Source organism: Pyrgilauda ruficollis, unplaced genomic scaffold (genome assembly GCF_017590135.1).
Source record: "Pyrgilauda ruficollis isolate IOZ18807 unplaced genomic scaffold, ASM1759013v1 scaffold1, whole genome shotgun sequence".
In the NCBI taxonomy this organism is placed as follows: domain Eukaryota; kingdom Metazoa; phylum Chordata; class Aves; order Passeriformes; family Passeridae; genus Pyrgilauda; species Pyrgilauda ruficollis.
In genome coordinates this window covers 2,269,881-2,281,121 of record NW_024508100.1, presented here as the reverse complement: position 1 = coordinate 2,281,121, position 11,241 = coordinate 2,269,881, and the positions used below count along the sequence as shown (strand labels likewise).

At 53.3% G+C, this 11,241-nt stretch overlaps 1 protein-coding gene across 1 annotated transcript; it reads left to right on the top strand.

The window, feature by feature from the left end:
* Positions 1-6,661: 6,661 nt before the first annotated feature.
* Positions 6,662-10,274, top strand: NKX1-1 (NK1 homeobox 1). Its single transcript, XM_041486070.1, has 3 exons — positions 6,662-7,131; positions 7,540-7,682; positions 9,361-10,274. The coding sequence occupies exons 1-3, from the start codon at positions 6,662-6,664 to the stop codon at positions 10,272-10,274; spliced, it is 1,527 nt and encodes a 508-aa protein (XP_041342004.1).
* The last annotated feature ends 967 nt before the right edge of the window (positions 10,275-11,241 follow it).

The following is an 11,241-nucleotide window of genomic DNA, read 5'->3' as shown; positions in this document are numbered from 1 at the left end:
ACCAACAGAGGTAACTGGGGAAGGAACAAATCCTGTGGAACTGTATCAAACAGTTGTCTCAGAAAGATGTCTGCCATTGCAAGAGGTTTTTTTAATACTTCAGTGGTTTCCAGCCCTCAACAAGGACTACCTTATAAATAGAATGCTGAGAAAAGTACAACCAAGAGAGGCCTCTTGAAAATTATGGAATTAAGATGTTACTTGGGAAAAGAAAGGATTAGTACCCTGGCTAATCTAAGCATAACTAGAAAATGTGGTTTTCATCATTCTGTACAAAAGGATGTTGTTCAACACATCCTCCTGTAACTAATAAGGGTAGAACTAATATGAAAAATAATACACCCCTAGAAAAAGGATTATCGTAGCAGCAGAAGGAGCGATTTTTATAATCGATGTAAAATAGGTAAAGCCTTGAGTGTCACACCTAGAATATTGGTTAGTAACGCTGAGCAAGGAGTGAGCTTATAATGGACAGGGTCTGGCTTGGAGTTCATCTGCAGGGAAGGGAAGGAAGCCATTTTATGTTCCTGATGCATGCAATGCACATTAACACTTTGAGATAGAAAAATAAATGTATTTATAGATGTGCATTACAATGCAGTGTTTTTACTCTTCCTCATGTATATTTTCTTTACATTCCTATATAAACATCTGTACCTATAGAAAAAATCCATACATTATATTATATATCCCTATATAATATATTCACAGACACTGATGTTTACACACACATTCATGTGCCATTAGTGCCATTGGGATGTAGAGATACATCAGGAGCCACTGCTTGAAGGCTGTTTAGGTGCCAGGGACAATGTCAGACCCTACCTGTGAGCAGGGAGAAGAGAAGTATTTGAAAGGAGGGTGGAACTTCATGAACTGCCTGAAGTGTCCCCACATCCCAATGTTAAGAGGAATTTGCTGCTAGGGCCAGGGGCAGGATGGATACAGATAACTTGTTAGTTTCTTGGGGGGGTTTTTTTCCCCTTTTTTCTAGCATTAATTCCTTAATACACATCCAATCTTTTCCTTTCCCTGCTTTCCCAGGGACTGTAGCATCCCAGTGAGAGTCAGGCCTCTTCCAGGAGCAGTGGGTACCTGCATAAAGGAGCAGGGGGAGATGCTATCAGGGGCAGCACCCCTGGCTGGGAGATGAGCAGAGCAGAGGTGTGTGCACTGAGTCTGCAATAGCCCTTCTCCTTCCCTCTCGCTCTATCTGAAGTCTGTTGTATATTTGTTACTTCACGGCTCCTCGTCCTTAGATTAGATTTCTCCTTTCTCATTACCAACCTTAATAGACCCTTCAGACCTCATTCCAGCCCCAGATATTATCTGACCCGTATAATTAATTAATTATAGCCCAAATATTATAGATTATTAAAAATAGCATAACTAATAGTGTAATATCTCAAGCTGTCGACTTTAATAGTCAACATTGTCTTGGTCTCTCTTATCAGGCTGGGACACCCGGTGAGAATATTGATTTCTGGTAATTTTAACCATCATCTGCCATCCTGATGGGTAATTGTCAGATTTTCACCAGAGTCAGAGCTCATTTGAAATCGTTAAACCGTCGGCAAGGCTCACAGTTGATCTTAATGTTTCCTTTTTCTCCCCCTTCAATATGTTTCAGCAACAGAGAGGAAAATAAATAGAAAGAGACAGAGAGAGCAAGAGAGAGCTGCGTGTGTGCCGGCCTTCTGATTTCTCTTTTATTTTATTTTTCCCTTTACATGTACGGCCCCCACGATACAGAGGGGCTGTGTGTGCCCCCTCCACCATTGCTTCTCCCCCCCTTTTCAATCTTCCCTTAGAAATAGTAGTAATAATAATAATAATATTAAATAATACTAATAATAATCGAGCCGCTTGTCCTCGCAGCGTGTGTGGATCCCCGGTGCTGCAGCACCCGGGCAGGGAAATGGGGGCAGGATCGGGGGCGCTCCCAGCCAGGAACGGCACCTCCATCCTCGGCTGCTTCCCACGCGTGTCACGGCCGCGCCAGGGGCTGGAGCCGCGGGACTGGGAGCTGGGGTTGGTACCGGGGCAAGCACGGGGCGATCTCCCCGCTGTCCCCCCTCCCTGCCCCGCATCCCGGCGGGATGCTCTCGGCGGCACCTCCAGCCTCCTGCCAGCAAAACGGATCGGCTTTGGCGAGGTGTGTGAAAAAGCCCCTGCAGAGCCGATCCCAGCGGCGATAAGTGACAACAAGGCACTTTATTAGTATTTTATATAAACTCCCGGGTGCTGGGAGATAAGCGCCCAAATTAGGAGGCGGGGGGCGGGGAGGAGCGCCTGGTTAAACGGGGATCCGCCGGGCTGAGGCTTGAAGGGCGAGGAGGAACCGTGAGTGCGCTGTCCCTGTCTCTGTCCCCGCGGTGGCACTCGGGGCATCACCCCCTCCGCCCCCCTCCAGCAGCGCCCATCCTCAGCCCCCCCCGGGGCTGCCCTCGGGAGCAGGGAGGGAGCCGGAGAGAGGAAGAGAACTGTTTAATAGATCCTCCGAGGATTCCCCTAGAGCATTATTTAAACTTCTAATTATGATTCATGTGTGTGATAATATTAATTTAATAATCAAGGAGCTGTGCAGGAAGCATTAACCTCAATTAAGCTCATTACTACTCTAACCTGGAATCCCCAGGGCTTTTAAATCTTCTACTATGAGGACCTGACACCGCATTGATAGAGGGCGAGATCTGCTTCAGAATCTTTTTTTCTCCCTAAATCATTTGCCTTCGTGGGTAGAGTTAATTAATTCCCTGATTTTAGTTCGGGGGGGGGGGGGGGGGGGGGGGGGGGTCCCCCCTTTCCCGGGGGGGGGGGGGGGGGGGGTGTGGATGGATCCCCACTTTCCCGAGGAGAGAGGGGAATCCCGAGGTGACCGCTGGTCCTCGGTTCTGCCCTGCACGAGGAGACACCCGGGGGGCACAAAATCAGGATGAGACCAAGAGCCACGAGTGAGGCTCAGGGGCTGATCCTGCGCTTGCCTGAAGCAAAGGCAGTAGTATATACTAATAGTGGTAATAGTAATAATAATAATACGAGAATAACCCGTTCAAAGCAAGATCAATCTTGGATCTCGATTGCAATTGGAAATAATATGGGCAAGTCCAGAAGCCCAAGGGAGGTCCTGATCCCCCAGCCGGGCAGACTCGGGACCCCGCTGCGCTGGGGCTGCGGGCAGCGCCGAGCGCGGAGGGACGCGGAGCCTCCGCGCCTGCTGCAGCCACCAGAGTGACCTTCTCGGCGCACTGAGGGCTGCTAAATTGTTTTACCGAGGCGATAAATGCTCTTAATTACCCGAAGCTCCAGACCCCAAGGGACGGGGAGAGGGATGGCTGGAGAACAGTCAAAAAGAAAAAAAAAATAAAAAAAATAAAGGTTGTTCGTTGATCTGGATGTCGCTGAAATATAATTTGAAAATAGGTATTAAGTAATAAAGTTAAAAGCACCCCGGAACGCGCGGAGTGCCCGGCCTGGCTCCCTCGTGGTGTGAAGGGTGACCGGGCACCAAGGGCAGCAGGGACAGAGCCCTCGGGGGTCTCACCTGCCCTGCCCTGCCCTGCCCTGCCCGAGCCAAGGCACCGGGTCCCGTCCTCAAACGCGACACCCCGGGAGCACACGGGGCTCGGGGCTGGCGGCTCCCGGGAGAGGCTCTGGCCACCGGTGCCTTCAGGCTCTGGAAATATCACCGCTCCGCAGGTATAATTCAGCCTAACTACAGAGATAACCATCGCTGCGGCGGGGAGGCTCGTAAAGACGCGAGGGTGTTCCGTGTGATTCCCTATTTATTTCGGAGAAGGAAAGGTTTCCGTGGGAGCTTTCCTCAGCAGGGCAAGGGTTCTGGGCCCAAAATAGGCGGACCTGGCTCTGCTCGGAGCCGATGCCGCCTGTCTGGGGGGGCCCTGGCAGCCCCTCACCCCCAGCACCCTCTGAGCTGCTCCCGCAGGACAGCGGCGCTCGGACGGGTGACTCGGGAGAAGCTGTTCCTGGACCATCCTGCAAGGAAAATGGAAAGAGAGGAAGATGGGACCGGTCACCCGGCCCGACCACTGGCGAGATATTACATGTCACAACTCATCTAGGGCCCCATAATCAGCGCTAACTTTCTGGTGAACAGATAACCAGAGATGGCAGATGGATGGAGATTGCACAAATGAGGCTCTAATTGACAATCAATTGTGATTAGGAGCAATAGAACATCTTTATAACACTGGCTTTAAACCGCCGGCAAACAAAGCGCCGTGCGGGCCGGGGTCCCGGCGGGCCGGGCCGGCAGTACCTGCCCAGCATCGCTGCTCCCGGAGGAGGGGCTCTGTCTGCCGGTGCCCGGTGGTTTCTGGGAGCCATCGGGGCGAACAGGAGGGTCCTCTCTCCGGGGGTGCTCCCCAGGGATGGGGGTCCTTCTGCTCCCAGCACCCAGCGCTGACCCGTGGATTTGTGCTGATGTCGCCGCTCTGGGTTCCCCACGCCTGGGAGCGGTCCCTGCCCGGGCACAGGAGTCAATTGCAATTTGGATTTTATTTTTTTTTTTTTTCCCTAAGAGGAATATAAAAAATATTCCTACCACCGCTGCCCCCAAATAACCCCATTCTCTCCCCACCCCTCCCCCCCCAAAAAAAAAAAGTACAAATAGTATAGATACAGTCGAGTACGACAGCGAATCTGATTCAGCCGAGTCACTGGCATCTGCCTAAACCACCGTGTATTTTTCATAAATAATATCCCAGCGCTGCGGGCAGGAGTGATGTGAGAAAAATTTTTCCAAATGAAAAGATGGGACCAGGAGCACGGCTGGAGGAGGAGGAAGGAAGGAAAGAGGAGCTGTTAACAAACAAACAAACAAACAAACCCCAGGGTGTGGGCTCGTGTGAGTGTGTGCACACGCAGATTAAAACTTCGCTCTCTCTGAGTGTTCGTGGCAGCCCCGTCGGTGAGGTCAGGACAAGGGGGAGAGGTAATTACCTACACATGATCGGAGATTATACATACCATTTCAACCCAGGAGGTGATTTATAATTTAAAGATAAAGCATAATAAAGTCATAAAAGAGAAAGGACACTGTTGTGGTGCCTGATTAAAATCTAAGGGCTGGTGTATAATATATGAGCGGGGGCTGTTGTGGGCTCCGGCTCAGCGGGACTCCCCTGGGCCCAGCCCGCTGATGGACTAATCATGTCCAAGACCTACCAAAATTACAAGCTGATTGTTTTACCCATTATTTCTCCCAACTTTTAATTTCTGCTTTCTAAAGGATCATTGCCCGCGGTAATTGCAAAGGACCTGTCCTTGTATGTGTCACCAGCCTCAAAGACAAAAAAAAATCTAATTTTCCTTTTATGCTTTTCAAAGTTCAGTTTGCCTTGCCCCTTCCCCCCTTTTTTTTTTTTTTTTCCCTGGCAGCTAATTCAAACTGAGTAGCGACTGGAGCGTCCAAAACAAGAATGAAATTGATATGATCAAAGAACACACAACTATACACGAAAGGGAAGGAAATTAGGTAGGGGGTGGGAAAACATGCTATATAATTCACTGACAATTTTATTCCTATGTCTTAATTTTCTACAATTAAAACCGTTTATAATAAGAAAGTACTTTTCGAAAGTGGAACTTAGGTCTGATTATACCTTTACTCCTTGCATGGGAAGGAATAGACCTTTTCTCCCAGCTACTCAGGATTTATTTATCGTCGTGTTTTGTCTTGTGCCGTTTAAACGTATTAATTTTCTTCTGGCACTTTCCTGGCACTTACGTTTGAGATTTAATTTTAATTAATTAGCTAAGGAGGAGAAAGAAGCGTGTGAGGGTGTGTGTGTCCGCGGACACAAGCTTCGCTCCAACTGCTAAACCTCCTTCCATAATTTTTTCCTTTTGTTCTAATTTAATAAACCCAGCAGGGAAGGGAAACAGGTGCTGGGGGCTGACACCTCTGAGCCCACACACACACACACACACACACACACAATCCCCTTTTGATCATCTAACTCCACTATTAGGGATGGAAGACCTTAACTTCCCATTTTCCCTTTATAATATCTTCTTTATATTGATCCCGCAATTATTTAAAAGAAAGCGTCATCTCCTCCCACTTCTCCAAATAAGGCTATTTAGATGCTTTCCAGATGAGTGGAGGTGTGCTGAAACAGAGCTGACAGCCAAGTATATCACAGCCAACACCATCCTTCATTCGCTCTCTCCCTCTCTGCCCCCCTCCCCCCGGCACACACTTTCAACGCGTCTCTCTTCCAGTGATGAAGATTACAGACTATTATGGGCAAGGGATTAATTTGTAGCCAATTACAATCCAGTGCTAAATATGAATGCATAAATAAGATACAGCCTTGCCTCTGTGTGTGTGAGCGAGAGAGAAGGGAGGGGGGGCAGGAGCGCCTGGGCAGCCTGGCGAGGATGATGAGAAGGAAGAAGGAGCAGCTGAGTGGAGGCTCTGAGCCGAGCATCACCTTGTGACTCCCTGCCTTCCCCCGGAGGCTCCCGGCGGCCGGACCCAGCGCAGCCCCGGGGAGCTGAAGGCAGCGACTCGTCCTGAGCCGGAGCGGAGCCGGGGAGGAGTTTCCAGATCAACTTCGCCGGAGGAAGGAGGGGGAGAGCAAGAGGGGAGGGCAGGGGGGACAAGTTGCAACCGAGAGGGGTTCTGCAAAGAGTCATGAATGTGAGCAGAGACAAGGTCGGTGACATCTCCATCCCGGCAGCGGCAGCGGCGGCGGTGACAGCCCCCGCGGCCGGCATCGGCGGGGAGCCCCGCGGCTGCCACGGGGAAGGCATGGACGGCCGCGGGGAGCAGCGGCTCTCGGCCGGCGGCGAGCTGCCGCTCTACTGCCCTGCCAACCGGGACAGGCAAGGGGACAGCCAGAGCAACACCCCCGGACAAGAGGGGGCAGTGGCCGCGCTGCCCGTGGTGCACAGAACCACCTCCTTCTCCGTGCTCGACATCCTGGACCCTAACAAGTTCAACAGCAAGCGGCGGCAGTGCGCGGGCTTGTACAAATCGGCGGGGACCGAGTTCACGCTGGGGGCGGAGGATAAGCCCGAGGACTCAGGGACGGAACTGGCCGAGCAAAAGGCTCTCGCCGAAGATTTCGACGCGTGTAAGAAGTCCGCAGAGCTGATCAGTAAGTAGGTCTGAGGGCTCGGAGCCCCTCCGAGCCGGGGGCTGCCCCGCGTTCCCCCAGCAGGGTCTCGCATGCTTTGACACCTCATCCTTCCCCCGCTGGCACCGGGGCGCTGCCGGCAGCCGGCTCCGGGGAGGGAAAAACGCGCCCTGCGCTGCTGAGCTGGATGTAGAGAGGGGGGATTCTGAGTCAGGATGCAAGGGGGGAGCCGGGAGCATCCTCCCGGGACAGGCCGGAGGTGGCGGCGGGGCTCGGCGCTGGCCGGGCTCCGCTCCCCGCGTCGCCGAGGAGGAGCTCCGGAGCTGCTCGTGCACCCCCGGGAGGGGCAGGATCGACCCCAGGGATACCGGCCTGGCTGGGCTGTGCAGGAACCCCGCCATCCTCATTCTCCTCCTCCTCCTCCTCCTCGCAGGGACGGCCAAGAGCTGCCTGTGAGCTCCGGCTCAGGCAAACAACTTGGAAGCGGCTCCTCCGGCTTCGGAGGGCTGGAGTCCCGGCCCCGAGGGTGCGACAAGCCTCCCTTGGTACCCCCACCTCGCCTGGGCCCCCCCAGGCGTTTATGACTTTGTGTCTCCTCTCTCCAGCCTCGGACCCTCTCCCGTCCTCCCCCCGCAGCTGCCGCCCGTTGCTCTGGGCGACAGATTCAATTTTCTCTCTCCCCTTGGCTTTTTTAGGACAAATCAGACTAATTGTGACAAAATGCTGGTTATCTCTGGAAAAACAATTAAATTCCTTCGATTACATTTAAGGTAAAATGTGCTTAGCAGCGTAAAGAGGCTGGATAATGGGGAAAATCGCCCCAGAGTGGCATGTAGGACTGCTTGGATCGATATCCTATTATCGAATTGTGCATATCTCTTTCAAGCACCTTGCAAACTCTTCCCTAACATCTAAATTATAGGGTCAAAATTCGGATAATTACTCGATTAAAACCTATTACACTTATTAGGGCTCGCTATTGATCGGGAATTGCATTCGACCCAAGCTCTAGATTGCTTTTTCTTTCTGGGTCCGAATATCCCAACTTTCTCACCTCTAAACACCGCGACTCTGGGGATCACGGAGGGTTTCCGGGAAAACGCTGTCGTTGTGGAAAATATCCATAGTTTTTCCGTGTCCAGAGAGGGGAAAGAAGAGGCCGCGAGCTACAGGGGATAGACTTCTCGGCTTAGGAAAAATAGTTTCTCTGTGTCTGGGGCGAGAGAGGACTGGGAGGTTTCCGACCTCGCCATAGCGGGACTCTGTCAAGTAAAATTAGGCAGTGAAAGAGGTCTGGAATCTGCTTCAGTCCGAGCCATGACGCATTTTTCGTCTGTAAAACAAAAGTAGGAATGGGGCACTAATAGAATTCAAAAGAGATTTTTAAAGGCAGTGCGGAGCTGGAGTAATTATTCCTCTAAACTCATCCGACTTTCGTCATATTAAATAGATATGGGCGATCAGAAAGACTGACGAGGTTAACCTGTCAGTTAATCTCACACTTTTATCTCCAGACAAGGAGAGAAATGCAACCCCTTCTCTTCTCTCAAAATAAATATGTTGGAGGCATCACGGCGCGGTGCGCTTCGCCCGCTGACAAGTTCCCCAGACACTCCACACATGGACTCCTTCGATCACGTCGCCTAAATGTTATGGCAGTGGCCAGAAATAGATCTGGGACAACTTGAAAATCACGAAATTTAATTCTTCTCTTTCCCCATCGTAATTAATATTGGTTCAAGTGGTGGCTTAATCTAGGAGAAGTGTTCTGAAAAGTAGCTCTGTCCAGAAAAGTACCAACCCCTCCGAAGAATGCAAAGACTTTCGGGCCAAATGAGAGTGAAAACAGCGCTCGTCAATTGCCGATCGTAAAACTATTTTAATGTTAAAAATAACAGCTTAAACTGCCCATTAAATTACCATTTAACCTATTCCCTAAAAACAAAACAAAAACAAAAAACAAAAAATTAAAATAACAAGCCCGGCGTCCATCTCCGTCGCCAATTCTACTCGAGGCTGCCCCGCAGGCGCAGCCACAAGCACTTTTTATAAATCGTTGCTGTAAAAAATTACGCCCCGCAATTTCTAGCGGGTCCTACAGGTTGCAGGACGCTTGTCTGCACTCACTGGGTCGGGGCTGGGAGAAAAGTGACTCAGTTCTCATCTGTTCGGTGGAGATCGCCCGCATTTTCCATGCTCTGACCTGAACACCCGGGCACCCCGGGGATGCTCGCCCTGCTGCCCCCCCCCAAAGGCCTTTCCAGCCGTCGGTGTTTGGTGGGTGCGCTGGTGGCCGTGGGAAGGGGGAACATCCCCTATCCCGGCCAGGTCTGGCACCGGCTCTTGCCGAAGGTGGGTGGCTCGGAAGGGGCAGTGCTGGCACAGCCTCCCCGGGCTGGACAGCCCCTTTCCGGCCGCAGAGCCGCAGTTCCGAGCCCCATCCTCGCCGCTGCTGACAGCTCCTGGCACTGTCCCCCAGCCCAGCCCCGGCTCAGGGCGGCCGCAGCAGCTCCGCACCCGAGGGGCCCGGCCCGGCCGCATCCCCACGGAGGGCGGAGGGGCCGAGGGGGCCGGGAGGGGCAGCCCCGATACCCGGGCAGCCCTGTCCTAAGAGCAGCGGGGACACCGGGTGGGGGAACCCCCAGGGCGCCCCGGGGCCGCACCGGCGGGGCTGGGGGCGGGCGGGGCGGGGGCCGGGCCGGGCGACGAGGAGCCCTAACAGCGGCTGTCGCTTGTCCGCAGAGGACGGGGAGCTCTACAAGGCCGAGGAGTGCGACCTGGACTACAGCAGCCGGCCGAGCCGCAGCCCCGACAGCGAGCTGCAGGACGACGAGGAGCTGTGCAGCGAGGAGAGCGGCAGCACCAGCGGCAGCAGCGGCAGCTCCGGCCCCGCGGCGCCCGGAGAGGCCGAGCGGCGGCGGCGGCGGCGGGGCGGGGGCCGGGCTGGGCGGCGGGGCGCTGCCGGGGGGGCTCAGCCCCCTCAGCCACTCGCCGCCCATGGGCACCCCGCTCTCCATGCACGGCCCCGGCAGCTACGCCGGGCACCCGGCCGGAGGGCTGGTCTGCGCCGCCCAGCTGCCCTTCCTGCCCAGCCCCGCCGTCCTCTCGCCCTTCGTCCTGGGCTCCCAGACTTACGGCGCTCCGGCTTTCTACACCCCGCACCTATAAGCCCGACGCTCCTTCCTCCTTCTCCTCCTCGCTGCCGGCTCCTTCCCGCTGTGCCCGCCGCCCCTCCGAGGATCACCCGGCCGGGCCCTCCGGGCCGCTCACCGCACGAACCCCGCACCCGAGAGGGGAAACCGAGAACCGAGCGGCAGCGACCCCGGGGAAAGGGGCAGCCCCGCGTTCCTGCCACCACCCCGGGGGCTGAAAGGAGCGGCCAGAGGCTCCCCCGCCCTCGGGCCTTTCTACGACCCTTTTTGTACGCGATGTGTCCGGACTGCGCTGCTGAGGGAAGGAGGAGGAGAAACCTCCCTCCCCCGTGTACATACAAGTAGATGTAAATCATCGTTACCTGTATTTTTATTTTCACCGTCCCTCGTTGCTATGTGGGTTTAATTAATTTAATAATTATTATTAATATTATTTGCCTTTTTATTATTATCTGGTCTGGCCACTAGCGAAAGACTTTAAAAGAAAAAAAAAAAAAAGATTATGTACCCATTTGACTCTCAGGGTAAAACGGAGAACTATCGGTCCTGTCCCTGGACATTGCAGAAGCGAAGAGGCGCCGCTCCCTGCCGTGACCTCAGGGTGACGAGGGATATTTTTTACAAACGTCACTGTCCATCGACCCCCGAGCCGGGCCGGGGGTCCCGCCCGGGAAGGGGCGGCGAGGGCGGCTCCTGGGGCGCAGGGCTGGTTTTTTACGTTAAACATTTCTGTATATTTCTGGTTGTTACAAAATAATAATAATAATAAAATAAAAAAAAAGTTTTAACTTTATAATTAATGTATAAGACGAGGGAGTAAGAGCAAGAGGTGATAAAGAGAGCACTTTGTTTGCTAAACACTTTAAATCAATCAATAAACTCTAAAGAAACGGCGCTTTCCGTGGTGGCGAGTCCCTGCTTTTCGGGTGAATCTTTGAAAGACAAGTTTCCTCTGGAAAACGCCTGCCTCGTGAGACGCTCGG